Raw genomic sequence first — 19,578 nt, 5'->3', positions numbered from 1 at the left:
ATGGCTGACCTTGAACATAAGGGCAGGTGTGAGCTGTCCTAATGCTATACAGTCTCACAGTCCTATAGGACTCTGGGACCAACTGCAAACTTTTTATTTTTTTTAGGTCAAGGGTAGAAAATATCCAGGTCAATATCCAGTTCAGTCTTGGGTACAGATCCAAAGATAAAATACTATTCTGAATGTAAATGCCACATGCCCACGCCTAAGAATAATCCCTCTCCATTTAACTGGCCTAGTGTGACAGTCCCATGTATTTTTAGGGTGTTTGAAGCTCTAAATATAAATTTGGGTGTTTGGGGCGCCTGGGTGGCACAGCGGTTAAGCGTCTGCCTTCGGCTCAGGGCGTGACCCCGGCGTTCTGGGATCAAACCCCACGTCAGGCTCTTCCGCTATGAGCCTGCTTCTTCCTCTCCCACTCCCCCTGCTTGTGTTCCCTCTCTTGCTGGCTGTCTCTATCTCTGTCAAATAAATAAATAAAATCTTAAAAAAAAAAAATTGGGTGTTTGGGTAAATAAATCAGTAAGTCCATTTTAAAAGAAAGCATGGTTAACTTGGTAAGTCTATGCGTAAAAAATAATGAAAAGACTAACAAAACCAAAATGTATTACGTATAATGTGCTGTGGTCTGACGCATTCATTATTTTGTTTACTCCCCCAAATAATCCCATTTTACGTATGAGTAAATTAAGGCCCAAAGAGAATAAACAACATGGTCATATTTATATCACTAATAAACAGTGGAACCAGCTTTTAACATAGCCTATTCGACTTCAAAGACTCTTTGGGATACATTCTTCTTAACTTCATGTTTCCCAGACTTTTGGGTTATTTCACAGATGAGTAGAACTTTAAGGTAACACGTTTTGACCGACATAATCCTGCCAATGTTTTACTCTATGAAGTAACAAAATTACTACCTCCTGTCACACGATCTAAAAAGAAATGTTATGACACCAAATCAGTAGAAAGGAGAAAATCTAAAAATAAGGTTAGTTCTTCCCAAGAAAGAACAGTTGATAACCTTACACACACACACACACACACACACACACACACACCCCAGAATTTTGTTAATAAGACTGAAAAGGCTGTTAGTTCACAGCGCAGGATTTGGGACACAGGTCTTAACTCATCACTGTAGCTTCTATGCGTCCTTGTTTTCCTTCTCCCTTCCTGTTCCCCTTCCCTTGGCTTAGAATTTTGTGTTCTAATTTGTCATAAAAGAAAATGGAGGGGGCGCGTGGGTGGCACAGCGGTTAAGCGTTTGCCTTCGGCTCAGGGTGTGATCCCGGCGTTATGGGATCGAGTCCCACGTCGGGCTCCTCCGCTGTGAGCCTGCTTCTTCCTCTCCCACTCCCCCTGCCTGTGTTCCCTCTCTCGCTGGCTGTCTCTATCTCTGTCAAATAAATAAATAAAATCTTTAAAAAAAAAAAAAAGAAAAAAAAAAAGAAAATGGAGGAATATTCATTGGAAGTACGGGGTTGAAATTCACACTCAAGGACACTTTAAAGGCAAACCCACTCAATTTACAGCAGACTGTGAGTCGTGAAAGCTGGAGTGCTGGGTGACCAGGACTTCAGGCCCTGTGGGTAGGACAGTCAGGAGACCGAAGGGTTGAGAGCTGATGGAGGGAGTGATGCAGCTGGCAGGGCGAGAGAGCCCCTTCGTGTTTGTCATTCCTGTCACCATAGGTCCTCTCGTGGCTAAAGTCAGAAGTACAGGCTAAGAACTAAGTTGGTATTAACGGCATTTACGTACCGTTAATTTTTGTCAATCTCCACTTTCTTTCTATGTCTGAATCAGCATCACTGTCCAAACTGAAATCAAAGGGCGGGCCATTCGTAGGCCCATCAGGATCGACAGCAACAATATCCGCAGATGACATGACGGTTTTGCAGATTACCACTGTCTGTTTCGGTATAACTGGGCCACTATCGTTCACATCTTCGAGTATAATTCCCAGTGTCCCAGTACATGTTCTCCCATCTAGAAAAGTGGATGAAAAAATAGAATTTTTTAAATGTTCTGAGTTTTCACTAGGAAATTGTACATCGGAAAAAAGTAACATATAAATGGCAGTGACAAGCACAGTTGCAGGCTATGCCCTTAAAGAATGCTTAAAAAAAATGATCACTTTCAAATAGGTTGTGCTATCTGAAATAACTGCTATTCGATTTGTCATTCATTCACAAAATAGCTGCAAAAGCCATGGAAACTTTTACGGAGGTTACTTTTGACTGATGTTTCGAAAGGAGAACATATGACCAAGGGCACTTGTGGTGTACATACAAGCACAAGGAAGTCTGAGAAGGTGGGAAAGCACAGTATGCACGCCCACGTTCTAGACGTAACGAGGGGGACAGCAGATTGGCTGGAACTGACACCGCAGAGAAGAGCAAAGAGTCCTCGAAAGCCAACCTAAGGAGCCCGGAACTTCATATGCATATAGAAAGTGCGGAAGGTTTTAGAGCCGGGAAACCAAAAGGTAGAAGATATGGATTGGGAAGATGAGAGCAAAATAATACATAGAAACGTTTAAAGGGTGGTAAGACTCCAGAAACTCTAAACCAAACTAATCACAGTGGTTGCAGCCTAAGGAATGCATCTGTCTCTATCTTTAATAAAGGTAACTACTTTGTACAGGGCACCGTACTGGAAAATATAGGGGATTCAAAGACGAAGTGGACGTGGGTCCAGGCCATAAATCAGTGACACAGCTATAAAGCCTGAAACTGAACACAAACCCACGACTTGTGTCTCTAGACCACTTCTTCTTTCTGCTCAGTCTGGAGGCTTTGGGACATCGACGGTGGACAAGAAGATCCACAGACCTATGCTGCCTGCCGTCTGGGGCTGGGGCTTATGTGAAGCTGCCACCCTGGGAAAGCTGGAAGACCAGGCACGGCCTGCGGGCACAACCTCGACCAAGGCGACAGGACCTGTGATACCTGCAGTGACATCGAGGCAGAACCGGGAGACCTGGTTCTGCAATGTGGGTCCCAGAAGAGGACAAGGTGAAGGCAACTGTAAGACTGCTATGGGGTAAAGTTGGGGGGAGAGAGGAAGAAACCAAAAACAGAAAGCAAACTGAACACCTCCTGTGTAATATAAGCTTGCTAGTCGAAATTCCAGAACGAGCAAGAGCAACGCTGAAAGGAAAACCAACAAAATCGCCCATCGGAAGATTAATTCACTCAACGCAAGACGTCTCTGAAACACGCATATGTAGTATCTCCAAGGTAACTGTTTAAAGAACAATGAAATTAGAGCTTAAATTCCAGTGGAAATAAAACAGCAACATTGCTCTAACAGGCACTCTAGAAGAAGAGAATAAATAGAATGGCAGGGAAGCACTATTTAAAGAGAAAATTGCTGAGGATAGCCCAGAATTAAAGAGAAGCATGGGTCTCTCTCTCTTTTTTTTTTAAAATATATGCTGACAGCAGTGCTACATAAATAAAAATAAACTCACACCATAAACATTGTATTAAAACTACAGAATGCAACCTAGGGAGCCAAAAAAGTTGCCTAGACATAATAACTATGAATGGACAATAACGAGATTGACAGTAGAAAAAAACCTCAGCACCATGAGACGCCAGAAGATAATGGAGTATGACGTGCACAGTGCTGAGGGAAAGAAGGACTTGACTCAAAACTTTACATCAAGTCAAATGATCAAATCGGGCAGGAGAATGACATTAAAATATTTTTCGGAATAAAATGGGTAGGGTTTATCACCTAGACCACACCATTGGGAGAACCAGTAAAGGACGAATACCAGCAAGAAGAGAAAGGAACCAGGAGAGAAGGAATGAGATGTAAGAAACAATGCAACGATCTCTCCCGTTGGACAGCTTAAAAAAAGAGAGAGGAGAGGGAAACAAAGAAAGCAGGGAGCTCTGTATTTTATCTCCCTGGCATACTTTTCGTAGGACAGAATAATTTCACCTCTCAAAGTCTCTTGTGCTCATGCTATGTGCTGTGTTCTGGCTCTATGTGAAAATTGGGACTGCGGAATGTCCTGAACATTTCTCGCCATTGGAGTCCACAGAGTTGGAAGCACATGGCTTACTGAGTCTGGTTGATCACATTGTCTTTAAAAATTGACCTCTGCAATGTCTGTTCTTCTGCCACTATGCTAAATGCTTGAACTTCCCTTCCATTAAATATTTAGAGTTGTGCTATACACTCCATTTTTGAGGCATTGTGATTTGTACTGGTGTACAATATTTAAGCCAAAGATCTTAGACATCTAATTCACAGTGTTTCATGGCTCTGTTTTTCATCTGTTGACTAAATAAATGATACTCTAAGTCATTGGAGTGTATGCATGCAATACTCACCTTCTAATATCAATGCAATTCTATATGAGTAAGTACGAATTCCAAATATGAAGTCACAGAAGTGAACTACCCATGGTTTCGTGATTTTTGAGCATGGCATCCTCCTGATCAAGGTTTCAAAACTTTTGAAAGCCCGCTCCTCCCCAAAGCTGGAATAATACAACAAACATAGAAACCTAAAACTGAGCTAGCATAGAGGAGATATCTGAGTGACACTGCCAATAGAGCTGAATCTGAGAAGACACTGAGAAGAAGAGAGAAATTGAACCCAAGGTTGAAGAAATAGCTAGGTTCGGGAGAGCAGAAGGTAGTATCAGAAAGCATATGGACCAGGGGGCGCCTGGGTGGCGCAGTCGTTAAGCGTCTGCCTTCGGCTCAGGGCGTGATCCCGGCGTTCCGGGATCAAGTCCCACATCGGGCTCCTCCGCTGGGAGCCTGCTTCTTCCTCTCCCACTCCCCTGCTGTGCTCCCTCTCATGCTGGCTGTCTCTCTGTCAAATAAATAAATAAAATCTTAAAAAAAAAAAAAAGAAAAGAAAAAGAAAAGAAAAGAAAGCATATGGACCAGAGAGGAAAGTGTGGAAAAATTTATACACAGAAGCCTTGCAAAAGTGTTTTAGAAAGAGGAGGCATGTGCTGTAGAGAAGCAGGAGGATGGGAAGTGAGAATGGACCCAGGGTCAGTGCTCTCACGAGAGATCGTCTTGCATTAGGAAGCAGCTGGGAGGGTCCAAATGAAATTAGCCAGCATAGATTTTAGAAAAGATAAAAACAAAAACAAGCAAAAAAAAAAAAAACCCTTTTGTATGATCTCCGTTCATAAAATAAATAGCTGTAACATTATTTAGCCCCTACCCTCTTCAAGAGAAATGAATGGAAAAGGCCCCATGACACATTTATTCTGTTCCACGGTGATGATTAGCTCATCTAAACGCCATACAAATATTTGCTCTCTCAATTATTTTATCTCCTCTGCAACAAAGGAGAATGTAGAATATAATTATATCCCAAATCTCTGATCGCAAATAGTAAATTTATCTGACCTATCAACAAGCCATTTGCCAAGTGCTGTTAAAAATGTAAAAAGAACAGATTTGATTTTCATGTTATTCTTCTTTTTCACTTGCCTTTGGCCAAAAAGCATGTCCTGACAAAGGGACAAAGGACGCTAAGGCCTTAAAGGACAGCCTTTCATTAATCAAAGTTAAATTAATAATAATTACAACCTTACTGATTCAATCAATGGATATGAACCATTTCTCATTCATTTACAGAGAACTGAAACAGCTCCCCAAATCGCTTCTAAACTAATGCTGTACGCTATAGTATAATAATTTCTATTTGCTGTAGTTAGCAGACTTAGTTTATGGATGCGGGAAGGTCAAATGTAGGTTATGCACTAAATGGATCTCATACATAACCGCTGTGCTCATATCCCTCTCCATTTTGTAGGACTCACAGATCATTTTACATTTCATACGGTTTTATGGATTCACAGTGTTTGCCTTTCTAATTTTATAATATACCGTTAATCATGACTATGATTGTTTTTATATAATGTCCTTAATCAGAATTCTAATCCCCAAGTATATTGAGAGTTTCCCGTAAAAAGATACAACAGGTTTCTAGGAACGCACTATGGAGCAATCAGTATGTCCTCCGTGCAATGAATTTTCCTGCCAAACTGAGTATTTTAAAAGTCATGACTAGACAAATTGAAGCTAATTTTACTAAAGTAACTTTCCCAATTTTCAATGATTGTTTACTTTTAATGAATTACGGTTTCCAGCATTTCTATTACTAAATTATTTTATAATTACATCAAACTGAGGGTGTTATTAGAAAGCAGGCATGACATTAGGAGAAGGAAGGGAAAAATGAACAGGGGAAATCAGAGCGGGAGACGAACCATGACAGACCATGGACTCCGGGAAACAATCTGAGGGTTTCAGAGGGGAGGGGAGTGGGGGATGGGCTAGGCCGGTGATGGGTATTAAGGAGGGCACGTATTGCACGGTGCACTGGTTGTTATAAGCAAATAATGAATCGTGGAACACTACATCAAAAACTAAGGATGTACTGTATGGTGACATAATAAAAAAATTAATTTAAAAAAAGAAAAAAAAAGAAAGCAGCCAAGACTTAATAAATTACAGCAAACCTTTTAATTGCTCTATGTCTTCTGGGGAGAAATACATTTTGAGAATATATGCAGCTGATTTCAAATCGATGTTGTTGGTTTAAAAACTGAGGATGTAAGTAGGTGGAAATTGATGGGCTTAAACACAAAGTTCTTACCTTTGTCTGATGCAAGAACTGTGATATTGTATATACCACCTCTGACACTCTCTGCCTCTCTATCCAGGCTTCTGAAAATCGTGATCGATCCTTCGTTTTCATCAACTGTGACCCACCCTTTCGGATCAGTTAATTTCTTATACCTGTTGGGAATGATGAATTAAAATAGCAAACTGTATCATAGGCCAAATTACAATTCTGGCATCAACACAAGTTATGAATTTTAAAAACATGGTAAATTTGGGGTTAACTAAAACAGGATACCTTATACCACTGCTACTTCTTGTTTCAGGGTCATATGCTTTATATCCATTGCTCTTTGTTCCCGCTGGCACATTTTCTTTAATTTGAACAGTTTGCACTGCAGGGCTACACTCAGGGCCCTCGTCCTGATTTTTTACATTAACAGTAACTGTTGCTGTGCTCATGACTGATCGTGAACTAGCCTCTTTAGAATATGGAGCTTCATTAACGACACCGATCTGTAGGTTCACCTGTTGTCTTTCTTCATAATTCAGTGGCTACAAAACACAAGGGTGCTGAAAATCAGATCAAGACATTTAAGATTTGGCCATGCTAACTGGCATACATAACTAGCGTTAAGAATAGTCAGGAGAATATTAAATATATACCCAGAAGCCAGGTGGTGGATGGAGGAGGGGAATGCACCTGATTCTGTATTTGGGTGGGACCAGAAAAACAAAACAAAACAAAACAAAAACTGTTGCTCAACTGTGAGTAATATCAGAGGACCCGATAATGAATTCAAAAAGCATTTAAGGAAGGTGTTTCAAGGTTAACACTTGAGAGATTACTTTAGGAACTCCATACCCTAATCAACATGGTTATTTACTACTCCATTCATTTTGGGACAGCGTATCCTATCCTTCGGAGATGAAAAAAATTATTTGTACCTGGTTTGGGGTAGAAAAAGTGGGTCAAATTTTACAAAATGTTTTTCAGAGAGGACAGAGAAGAAAATAGAAAGCTCATGGACATTACACTTTCCTTTTTTAGCTCTTCCATCCCAGTTACGTTTTAAAGAACTGGTAGTACCAAATTTAATGGAAGGTTTTTACTTTATCTTGCCTGATATGTAGCTGTAATGAGAATAGGTAAAGACATTTCCTGCACAACGGAAATTCTGTCAGGTCCTGGACTTCACAGAGATAAAATTGCTTCTTAGAATACCAAGGATTAGGGCAGGGGTTGGATGAGGAAAGAGAGAGGATTCCAAAGACATTGCTTTGCTGTTTTGAACAGAGAAATTAACCCATAAACTGCAGTTAATTTTCACCACTGCAAGAAAAGGATTTGTCATTTTGATTCATGCTCTTTGTGAATATGTACAAAAGGGAAACTCCATGGACCCAGGATAGAATCATGTTCTAATTAAAGATGCACATTAATAAGACTATGACTGTGTCCAAAGCAGGTGGCTTTATGGGCTAACTGGCTTCTGAATTGGCAGGGAGGTCTTCTGAGATGTTGCAGAAGAGTATTAGAAGGAGGTTTCACAAGTATTTGCGTCTTTGAATGGTTGAGGATTCCCATTCTCGACCGAGAAAAAAGCTAAGGTTGTAATGTATGCCAGATACAGATGAACAAATTTATAAATGCTGTCCCTGTGGGTCTCACCAGGAGTAACTCACCATTTGCGAAATTCAGGAAATAAGTGGGGGCTCCCTGACCCAGCTATAGAAAGAATAGGCTAGGAAAGTTTGGCACTGTCCCATGGGCATCAAGGCTGTGCAGGTTTTTTTTTTTTTTTTTTTTAAGATTTTATTTATTTATTTGACAGAGAGAGAGAGAGAGACAGCCAGGGAGAGAGGAAACACAAGCAGGGGGAATGGGAGAGGAAGAAGCAGGGTCCCAGCGGAGGAGCCTGATGCAGGGCTCGATCCCGGAACGCCGGGATCACGCCCTGAGCCAAAGGCAGACGCTTAACCACTGAGCCACCCAGGTGCCCCAACGCTGCGCAGTTTTTTAATTGTTAGGACATGTTGGTTACAAAGTGGATACTACTGAACACACACACACATATAATATTATTTTAAATACATGACTTTATAAAAGGTTCCTCAATATGAATATACTCATCCCATTATAGATACGGAGAACCCAGCATTTATATTTACCTATGTATCTATTTTATTCCTATATTTACCAGAATTCCCTTCTTTTCTTTAAGCTCTAGTAAGCTAATCTATGATATTATAAGCTACAAATAACTAATTTACCAATTTATTCTTACCTTAACCACACACAGAACTCCTTCATTGGTTTTGGGGTCTGTTACTATTTTAAAATTCCCATTCTCATTGCCCTTTAAAATGGTATAATTCGCTCTCCAATTAGCAGTATTCATTAAATCCTTATCCTCAACAGTAACACGCAAGATTTCCACATCAACTGTATTTTCTTCCACTGATGTCACATACTAAAGTCATAAAAACAACAAAAAAGCCTTAATTAGTAACTATCACAAATAGAGCACTGTGGGAAATTTAGTTCTTCTAATTTCCAAGGACTATGTTTACAGGATTTTAAACCCTAAGTCCAAATTACTGTCATGTGATTGGGGATACTGCATCTGAAATCATGGGGCAGGCATGGATGGAGTTATGCATGTTTAGCAATTAACACCGGCTCGTACATTTTTCTTTTATTACTATCACGTACTTACAGAAGTACGGGTAAATGTCGGCAAGTTGTCATTTACGTCTCCAATATTAATGATGCAAGTTGAAGTTGTGTGCAAACCGAAATATTGACCATCCATGTCTTGTACTTTTATTTTCAACTGGTATTTATCAATTACCTGAAAAGAAAGAATTTACTTATTGAGTGAAAGCAACATTGTAAATGAGACCTTATTTTTCACTCTGTAATTTTTCTTGCATTAAAAATTTAAGACGTACACTATGAAATGTCATAGTTTTCATGTATTGGCAAAAGAATAATTTCCTCACACTAGTAATTTCTTATTAATTTTTTTTTAAAGATTTTATTTATTTATTTAACAGACAGCCAGCGAGAGAGGGAACACAGGCAGGGGGAGTGGGAGAGGAAGAAGCAGGCTCCCAGAGGAGGAGCCTGATGGGCGGCTCGATCCCAGGACTCTGGGATCACGCCCTGAGCCGAATGAAGGCAGACGCTTAACGACTGAGCCACCCAGGCACCCCTTAATTTATGAAAATAGAGTAGTCTCCCAAATTTAAAGTGCTACTCTCTATAGAATACAGAAAAACTGGTTTTACTTTTACTCACCAGAAAGGGAAGATGTAGCCATAGCACATTTTAAATTGCTTAGCAGTTAATCAAAATCTTTATCTCCTATCCAAAGTACATTCTTAGGTTGAAAAATATATAGCAGTGACTCTTAAATTAGTCTTGAATAATAAAGTAAAATAACCTCCCATAAAAAAGACAGATTTTAAATATTTACATTTGTAAAAAGATCTGGAACTGTATTTTTTTTTCTCTCTATGGAAAATGTAATCTGGTTCTTAGGGCTTTACATTCATCAGGGATGATAGAAGGCTCATTGCTAGTTTAAAAAAAATGTGCTTCTCCTCATAATGGTTTCATCTATCATAACTATTGAGGCATGAAAGGATTAAAAGCTACTCTAGGGGCGCCTGGGTGGCACAGGGGTTAAGCGCCTGCCTTCGGCTCAGGGTGTGATCCCGGCGTTATGGGATCGAGCCCCACACCAGGCTCCTCTGCTATAAGCCTGCTTCTTCCTCTCCCACTCCCCCTGCTTGTGTTCCTTCTCTCGCTGGCTGTCTCTATCTCTGTCAAATAAATACATAAAATTTTTAAAAAAAAATAAATAAAAGCAACTCTAATACTGATGCCTTCTAAATGAATTTTAGGAGCCTTGGGTTCTTTTCTTAACTCTAAAAATAACAAATGTAATCTCTCTGGCAGTTGGAAAATCTTTTTAGCTAGGTTATCTCTTCTATAAAATGATGATAATAATACCTTTTCTATATAATTCACATCTTTTCATAAGACAAAATAATATGAAAAAAACCATCCTGCCCTTTTACCAAGAACGTTTACCCTTCTCTCAATTCCTTCTTAAACTTTCTTGTCCATTATGTCTTCCCTAAAATAAAACTAAAATTTCTCTTTCTCTGTGCTTTTTACACACGATTTTCCTGATATACTCTTTTCTCATAATCAATCACATATGCAGAGCTGAAAAATACTGGCCTCATTTAAAAACTCATGCTAGTCTACTTTCAAGGAGAGAATACATATTTTGTTTGTAGTGAATTAAGATTTATTCAAAATAATCAACTGGCTGATAAAACAAAGAAAGAAACGAAGTTTGGGACCTAAATATGAACTTGCAATATCTTCAGATGGAAGAAAAATTATGATGTTTAAAGAGCTTAAGGGATTGAAGGGAACAGATGACAGCTGGGATCCTGGCATCAGTAAGTGTCCCCAGAGCACGTGGGTAAAAACACTCTGAGACTCCCTTCATTAGTCCAATGTTTTCGACTGACTTACTAGGAGGAGCTACGCAAGACTTGATAAAAGAGGATTTGGACTATAATCTGCTTTTCCTGAGCACATAAATTCCATGAAGAATCCATATAATTTCTGGAGCTATCACTGCAATTTATTTACTCATTTATTCTGCAAATGATACTGTATTCTTCACTGGTATGTATAGTAAGAACAAATGAATTTATAAGGAGGACATCTATCATTATTCAGAGTACTGTATTTGGAAGACGTTATATCTTAATAAAGTGAATCTGTCACTTCAAGGAAAACAGCTATTTGTTGTCAATGATAAATTGGAGTTTCAAACAAAAATGAGACTTCTGGAAAACTTTTATCAACCACTGTGATATCAATGGAGGTGAGAAGGTGACTTTTTTCCTATATTGCTTAATGACATGTGTTAATCTATGGAAGATTTACATAACTCAGTGAACCACTATTTTCCAAATGGTCAACACATGATGTTACAAAATTATACATGGATAAATTGTCCAGAGTACAAGATACACCGATGGGTTTTAATATAACAGAGTATGAAAGCTCCTTGATAAGGCTTTAGAGTACGCATTTATGAAACTAACAAATATGAAACAAAACTTGTCAAGTTTTGGTGTAGTATCAAAAGAGTAGCCACAACGATCTGAAATTACTATTAAAATACTCCTCTCTTTTGTAACTTTGTATCATGTTGGATTTTCTTTATATACTTTAGCTAAAGCTACATATTTTAACAAACTGAATGCAGTAGGAGATATGAGAATCCACCAGTCTTATATTAGGCCGGTTTTAAAGAGACTTGGAAAAATGCGTTATAGTGTCATTCTCAGCAAATTATTAAGGAAATTTGACTTTGTAAAACATACATTTCAAGAGAGAACAAATTAGCAGTTCAAAATTAGCACACTGCAAGGTTAGTGACCTCCATCAGCATACTTATGAACTTTTCTAATTAGATTCACAACATGCTTTTCACAAACACATCTACAGGTGCTCCACAGAGATCTATACAGATATGATTCAGGGGCGATGTGATAATCAGGTTTTGTCTGCTGACATTTAGGTTACCTCTCTGTCTAGCTGAGATGAGGATGTGGTGATCACGCCTGTAGTCGGATGCATGGAAAAGAGCGTGGGGTACGCGGGCAGCTGCTCGATGATGGAGTACTTGAGACGCGTGTGCATCGTGTCAGGTTCGTCCTTGTCAGTTGCACATACCTGTCCCACAGTAGAACCTACATATTGAAAAATCCTCTTTAATTTCCAAAACGTCTACATTTTCAACTTTCCCTTTATTTCATTCCTTTCCATCTACCTCAAAAAGATTTGGGGCCACTTAATTATATGGCAGAGCAAAAGTTTTTATGTGTTTGCAGACTTCTATATGAAGTATCATTTTTAAAAATTCCCAGCATTCTAACACATGGGAGATAAATAGTATTTACTGTATTTACTGTATACTTTTATAAATGTTGATAAAAACCATCCACTGCCTATGTATTTCTAGACTAAAGAATTCTAACTACTCTTTAAACTTTTTCAATTTATAAGTCCGCCTTTAAATTGATCAAATAGTCAAAAATGTGTCCAAAACTCTTGGTTTAGTTAGATCTTTCTGGAAGACTCAAAAACTGCCTTCTGACTTCCAGCTGATACGGTCCATTGACATAAGATTGAGAAAACCTTTGTATTACTCTCAATGACGTTTATGATAATGCTCAGAGTACTGTCAATCATTTAATCAGTATGGAATATCAGTAGATCTCTTCAAGGCTAAGACTTCAATTGCTCAAAGACTTATTCTTTTTAGAATGTGTTCTCTTAAAAGTATTTCTTTTATCTCACATAGGAAGTAATTGAGTAATTTCTCTAGTTTTCAGGGACTAGGCTGGGCATTCCAGGTGTATGATGCATCATTTAATCTTCACAACAATCTCGCATATTAATAACCCATTTTACAGATACGGAAACTAAGGTCTGTCAGGACTAGGAAACTTGCCCAGGGTCACAGCACACAGCTAGTGAAAGGCAGAGCAAAATTCCACCCACAGCAACCCTGATTGGCAAGTCCCCTGTTCTGGTCGGTGGAATATGCTGCCTTCCAATGGTCACACTGAAATTCAATTTATGAATTAAAACATTAAGTTGCCATACATTGTTAAGGTAGGTACGCACCAACTCTGCAATTTTCAGAAACTGTAAAAACGTAAGTTGTTTCTGTAAAAATTGGATAGTTATCATTTTCATCTTCAATTCTGATTACCAGGGGCAGTGGAAGCTCTGGAGTATACCCATCCGGAGTTGTGGCGAAGGCAATTAGCTGTGAAGAGTCAAATAAGGAAAAAAGCAAAATTAAAATTTGGTTCCAATTTCCATTGGCTTTAATTTGGAGACTGTTCAGCATTGCAGTGTGAGTTTCACCATTTGTTATTGTTTGATGATGTGGACATAACCTTAATGCCACAGGAGGTGGTTAATCTCATGGTATACTACAGCATTTTATGTTTATCGAACATAATAACATAAATAATTTAGTTTCTTTACTAGTGCTGTACTGTTGTTGATGAGTGTAACAGCTTTTATTATTATTGCCCCAGAACAGTCTTGAAGATTATTTTGTGGGATTTTTTTGTTTTGTTTGTTTTATTCAGTTTTTTCTTTTAATCCCAGTTGTTAACATAGTGTTATTATTAGTTTCAGGTGTACAATATAGTGATTCAACACTTCCATACAACAGCCGGTGCTCATCACAAGTGCACTCCTTAGTCCCCATCCCCTATTCTTCCCATCCCTCTACCCACTTCCCCTCTGGTAACCATCAGTTTGTTCTCTGTAGTTAAGAGTCTGTTTCTTGCTCTGCCTCTATTTTTCCCTTTGCATGTTCGTTTTGTTTCTTAAATTCCACAATGAGTGAAATTATATGGTATTTGTCTTTCTCTGACTGATTTATTTCACTTAGCATAATACTCTGTAGCTCCATCCATGGCATTGCAATGGCAAGATTTCATTCTTTTTTATGGCTGAATAATATTCCACTGCATATACACACCACTCTTCTTTATTCACTCATCTATCAGTGGACACTTGGGGTGCTTCCATAATTTGGCTATTGTAAATAATGCTGCTATACACATAGGGGTGCTTGTATCCCTTTGAATTAGTGCTTTTGTATTTTTTGGGTAACTGCCAAACAGTGTGATTACTGGATTATAGGGTAGTTCTATTTTTAACTTTGTGAGGACTCCCCATACTGTTTTCCACAGTGGCTGCACCAGTTTGCATTCCCATCAACAGTGCAAGAGAGTTCAGGGCGCCTGGGTGGCTCCGTCAGTTAAGCATCTGACTTCAGCTCAGGTCATGACCTCTGGGTCATGAGATGGGATCTCAGAGTCACATTGAGCCCTGCCCCTGCGGCCTCCCGGCTCAGCAGGTAATCCGCTTCTCCCTCTCTCTCTGCCCCTCCCCCCAACTCACGCCCACTCTCTCTCTCTCAAATAAATATATAAAATAAAATCTTTCATGGGGCGCCTGGGTGGCGCAGTCGTTAAGCGTCTACCTTTGGCTCAGGGCGTGATCCTGGCATTCCGTGATCGAGCCCCACATCAGGCTTCTCCACTAGGAGCCTGCTTCTTCCTCTCCCACTCCCCCTGCTTGTGTTCCCTCTCTCGCTGGCTGTTTCTATCTCTGTTAAATAAATAAATAAAATCTTTAAAAAAAATAATAAAATCTTTCATTAAAAAAATGCAAGAGCCTTTTTATGGTTTCAGGTCTCACATTTAATCCATTTTGAGTTTATTTTTGTGTATGGTGTAAGCAAGTGTTCCAGTTTCATTCTTTTCATTCTTTTGCATGTAGCTGACCAGTTTTCCCAACACCATTTGTTGCAGAGACTGTCTTTTTCCCATTCCCAATTCATTCCTCCTTTGGTGAAGATTAATTGACCATATAATTGTGAGTTTATTTCTGGGTTTTCTATCCTATTCCATTAATATAGGTCTCTATTTTTATGCCAGTACCATACTGTTTTGATTAGTACAGCTCCGTTTATCTTTTTTAAAAAGATATTATTTATTTATCTATTTGAGAGAGAGAGAGAGAGGGAGCACGAACAGGTGGAGGGGCAGAGGGAGAAGCCGACTCCCCGCCGAGCAGGGAGCCCGATGCGGGGCTCCATCCCAGGCCCCTGGGATCGTGACCCGAGCTGAAGGCAGATGCTTAACCGACTGAGCCATCCAGGTGCCTTTTGTTTTTAGGTGTCCTTTATTTTTAAAGATTTTATTTTTTTTAGGTAATCTCTACATCCAACATTGGCTCAAACTCACAACCCTGAGATCAAGAGTCACACGTTTCACCAAATGAGCCAGCCAGGCGCCCCCATTAGTACAACTCTGTAATGTAACTTGAAGTCTGGAATTTTTGTTTTTATTTTTCAAGACTGCTTGGCTATTCAGGGTCTTTTGTGGTTCTATACAAGTTTTAGGATTGTTTGTTCTAGTTCTGTGAAAAAGGCTGTTGGTATTTTGAGAAGGATTGCATTAAATCTATAGATTGTTTTGCATATATGGACATTTTAACAATATTCATTCTTCCAATCCATGAGCCTGGAATATCTTTCCATCTATTATTTTGTTTTGTTTGAAAGTTCCCAGTGCATGGGTTTTAAATACCACTCTCTGGATCTTCATTAACTTTGGATTCTTAGGACGCCAAATTCCCCAGTGCAGTTAACTAGAATATTATCTTATATTCTACTAATTAGAATTTCATGCATATTGGCAGTTATATTTAGATAATTCTATTCATGAGAACTTTTTACTTTAAAAAAGGAAAGTCAGAAACAGAACAAATGCACGGCTATAAATTGTGTGTGGAATGCAATTTCTTTCTTTTAATTTTATAATATGAATTTCAATTCCAATTTTTCTCATAACAGCTCTCAGAGAATGCAGAACATCACAGGTACTTAGAAGGCCAACTTGTAGCAATTCCAAACCTAAATCTTCGATTCTGGGGACGCCTGGGTGGCTCAGTTGGTTCGTGTCCGGCTCTTGGTTTCAGCTCAGGTCATGATCTCAGGGTCATGAGTTCAAGCCCTGTATCAGGCTCCCTGCTCAGCACACAGTCTGCTTGAGATTCTTTCCCTCTCACTCCCTCTCTGCCCCACTCCCCAGTCAGGCATGCTCTCTCTATATATAAAATAAATTTAAAAAATCTTTTTTAAAAAGTAAAAAAAAAAAAAAAAAAAAAAAAGGTAAAACTATCATACCAATACCAATCTAAGAATCTAATGCTCTTTATTCTATAAAGCTCTTTATGCTTCAAGTCTGTGCTATCAGATGGAGCCAGAGCACAGACAAGCTCAGGGAAAAGAAAAAGGTAAACAAATTGAGAATGGGAGCTGAAACAGCCAAGCTTAATAATGACGAATACAATATGTAAACTTCAGACTTTACCTCAAAAGATTCATACTCCTCACGATCTACAGCCCGAGTACAATACAGGTTTCCAGTGTCTCTCTCTACGTAAAATAAATTCTTGGGTTCTCGGTCCACCCCAGGTCCTCTTATGGAATAGTATATAGTGTAGTTTTGTGCAGTGTCAGATTGAATCTAGAAAGTAGATATTATATACATAAGAGACAAATTTTTAATTCAGCAAAACTTTCATCTCTATATACTTATACAATCATATTGCCATTTTTGTTGCAATAAATATTTGCCCCCTGTAATTTATTATCATGTATGAATAAAAAACAGCAATAGAATAAAGAAGCCCAATAACTGAGAAATTTCAAGAGCAAGGCATGAGGAAAACAGTGTAGTCGTGTCTTCGTTTTCCAGAATAACTGAGAAATACTTTAAGGTTAAATGGTACCTATGTGGACCAAACACTTAAGACTTTAACTGTCTGAGTAAACAAAGTATTCTGAGCATGAAAAGTTACCCTTTTGTCAATTTTTTAAGCTTGAATTTTTATTATACATAACATAACATTTGAGACGCTGGGTTTAAAGTTACTGTCTACAGGCAAAACCATGGGAAATGCTTTCTTTCATTAGTTTCTGTTATTTGTCAGCATCTTTTTTCATTATGGAAGGTGAGGTGAAAGGGGGCGTGGAAATGAGTGAGAAAAGAAATGATGTAATATCCTGGCAAGTGTGATATTCTGGTACTTGACTCAAAAAGCAATTTTTTTTCAAGTTGTTTTGATCCTCTTAGTAAGATCTTGACTATAAGTCAGGATGACTAACAGCTATTTTCAAATGATTTCTTTCCCTACTTTAATACGCTCTTCTCTCAATTGTATTAAATTTATTGGTGGGATATAAAGGAGAGTTCTCTTATAAATTTCAAGAACTGAGAGAAAAGAAACCCAAATCAAGAACTGAACGGTCCTAGCAACGGATAGTGGAAGAAGGCAAGATTTGCTGGGGTTGCTACTAAATTTAAAAAGAGAGAAAATGTGGATCCAGTATGATTTAAGTAGTACCTTTGGGGATAAACAATAGAAAGGATGTATGTGTCTCTTGCCCTTCACGGCATTTGTCCTGGCATCAGCAATTTCATCTATTATGGAAGACGTTTTGGGGTTTTTAGACTATGCCGATGGGACATGCTGGCTCATATGAAAATTCATTAAGGAACCATGTGTTTGAGAGAGCTAGATGGGTTTTACAATTTCATAAATGGACTTTGCGTGACTAAAACTGCAAAAATGTGTATGCTGGTATAAAGATATATATTTGTACCCAGTTATCGAAACATACAATACACATACTCACTCATGTACTCATACAAACTGTTTTTAAGATAACTGCATATTCATTGTCCAAATTTAAAAAAGAAAAATGGAGACCATAAACTTTCACAGTGAAAGGAAAGTAAATTGTACCTGTTGAAGAAAAAGTGGGAAAGGACCCAAGGAATTCTCTAGCATTGAACAAGGAATAGGAGCCCATCTTCTCTTGGCACGTCTTAGAACTTTTTCTTTAGAATGCCTCTTCTTTAGTACCTCAATTTAGAACACAGGAAAAAAATAATAAAGTCCATGATTACTTTATCCACAAACATTGACACGCTGACACATCTCTCAGGAAGATTAACTGGAAAGGTGTAAGACCATGGTGGGAAACCAAACTAAATGTCAACACTGCAAAAAGATAACAAAAAATAGCGGTCCTGTTATCACATCAATCCTCTTGAGAAAATAATTTGGTACGAATATGGAAGAGAGAGATATGGAATTGGAAGCCTAGAAGCAAAATTAAAAAACCAAAAATAAAACCAACAACGTTACTGTTACCATACTGCCATGCAAAACCATGGGAGGAGAGAGATGCAAAGATAACGTGAGTGACCTTCTAAATCTAGCATATGCACCTTGCACTCACCAGCAACTAGGAAGAGCCAGGGACCAACAGAGAGATCTGTGTCAGAACGAGGAGAGAAAAATGGTGGTAACTCTCAAGCTGCTGCAGTGAATAATGGCTGATGGTTGAATAGAAATCATCTGGATCTTTGGTGTCAGAGTCTAATAAGCATGCATGAGGTTCCTCAACCTAAAATAGTCATCTACTTTTAAGACTACAAATTATGCTAAGATACGTATAGACCTCCAGAGACAGAGTTTCAAAATTTATTTTGGAAATCTATTCTACAGGAAACATTAAGAAATGCTTCTTTGTGTCTAATCTCAAGTTGTCATGCTGTAGCCTCCCAATTTCTCTGTTTATGTCCCAAATGAAAAGCAATTACAACCTAGAACAACTGATGAGGCAAAACCTTTTTTCCACCATTTGAACACTGCTAAGTTGTATGACGGTTTCCATTCTTCATCAAGCTGAACTATCCCACATTCTCTCTGATTCCACATCTTCCCTGATAATGTTACACCTGCAGAAAACAATTCATTATACTTCATTTTTATAGTCTGGTGTACCTTTGTTTGATGCTGTAAAAGAACAAGTATTTTCTTTTCTTCTTGGTTCTCAGTGTCATAAAGTAATATGGTAAAACTTCTCTCCTCTGAGGACAAAAGAACAGCATTTGTTGTATAGACAGAACCATCTTCTAAAATTTGGAAATCAGGATCACTTGAATGAATTAGATTTGCAGATTGAAAGCACTCCTTCAGGTTAACTGTAGAAAATATACACAGCAATCGTTTGTAAGGTAAAACAAAACAATATATAGTATTAACAGCAATCTATGCATTTGGGGGTGGGGAGCCAAAAATTACATTGACACTTGTAAATGCTGCATTTTTAAGAGTACACATGAAACTATATGGTTAATTAAATTGTGCATAAACACATACATCACTCCTAATACCTACTTTATATCTGTTTAAAAAAGAGACATAAGGGGCGCCTGGGTGGCACAGCAGTTAAGAGTCTGCCTTCAGCTCAGGGTG

At 38.5% G+C, this 19,578-nt stretch overlaps 1 protein-coding gene across 4 annotated transcripts in view; it reads right to left on the bottom strand.

The window, feature by feature from the left end:
• The window catches only part of DSC2 (desmocollin 2), a 35,149-nt gene that overhangs the window by 5,906 nt on the left and 9,665 nt on the right, over positions 1–19,578 (bottom strand). For 2 of the 4 annotated variants that reach the window (XM_026496144.4, XM_044382905.3), the window contains exons 3-12: positions 19,105–19,304; positions 18,058–18,168; positions 16,620–16,775; positions 13,342–13,486; positions 12,235–12,401; positions 9,332–9,466; positions 8,900–9,085; positions 6,910–7,166; positions 6,646–6,788; positions 1,762–1,989 (exon numbers count right to left, since the gene is read on the bottom strand). In XM_026496144.4, coding sequence (XP_026351929.2) covers positions 1,762–1,989; positions 6,646–6,788; positions 6,910–7,166; positions 8,900–9,085; positions 9,332–9,466; positions 12,235–12,401; positions 13,342–13,486; positions 16,620–16,775; positions 18,058–18,168; positions 19,105–19,304 — 1,728 coding nt within the window. Of the gene's footprint in view, positions 1–1,761; positions 1,990–6,645; positions 6,789–6,909; positions 7,167–8,899; positions 9,086–9,331; positions 9,467–12,234; positions 12,402–13,341; positions 13,487–16,619; positions 16,776–18,057; positions 18,178–19,104; positions 19,305–19,578 lie in introns of all 4 variants that reach the window. The other 2 variants (XM_026496143.4, XM_044382904.3) reach the window with 1 other exon arrangement.

Source organism: Ursus arctos, unplaced genomic scaffold (genome assembly GCF_023065955.2).
Source record: "Ursus arctos isolate Adak ecotype North America unplaced genomic scaffold, UrsArc2.0 scaffold_17, whole genome shotgun sequence".
In the NCBI taxonomy this organism is placed as follows: Eukaryota; Metazoa; Chordata; class Mammalia; order Carnivora; family Ursidae; genus Ursus; species Ursus arctos.
Note: the sequence above shows the minus strand (reverse complement) of the source record. Positions and strands in the feature narration are given on the sequence as shown.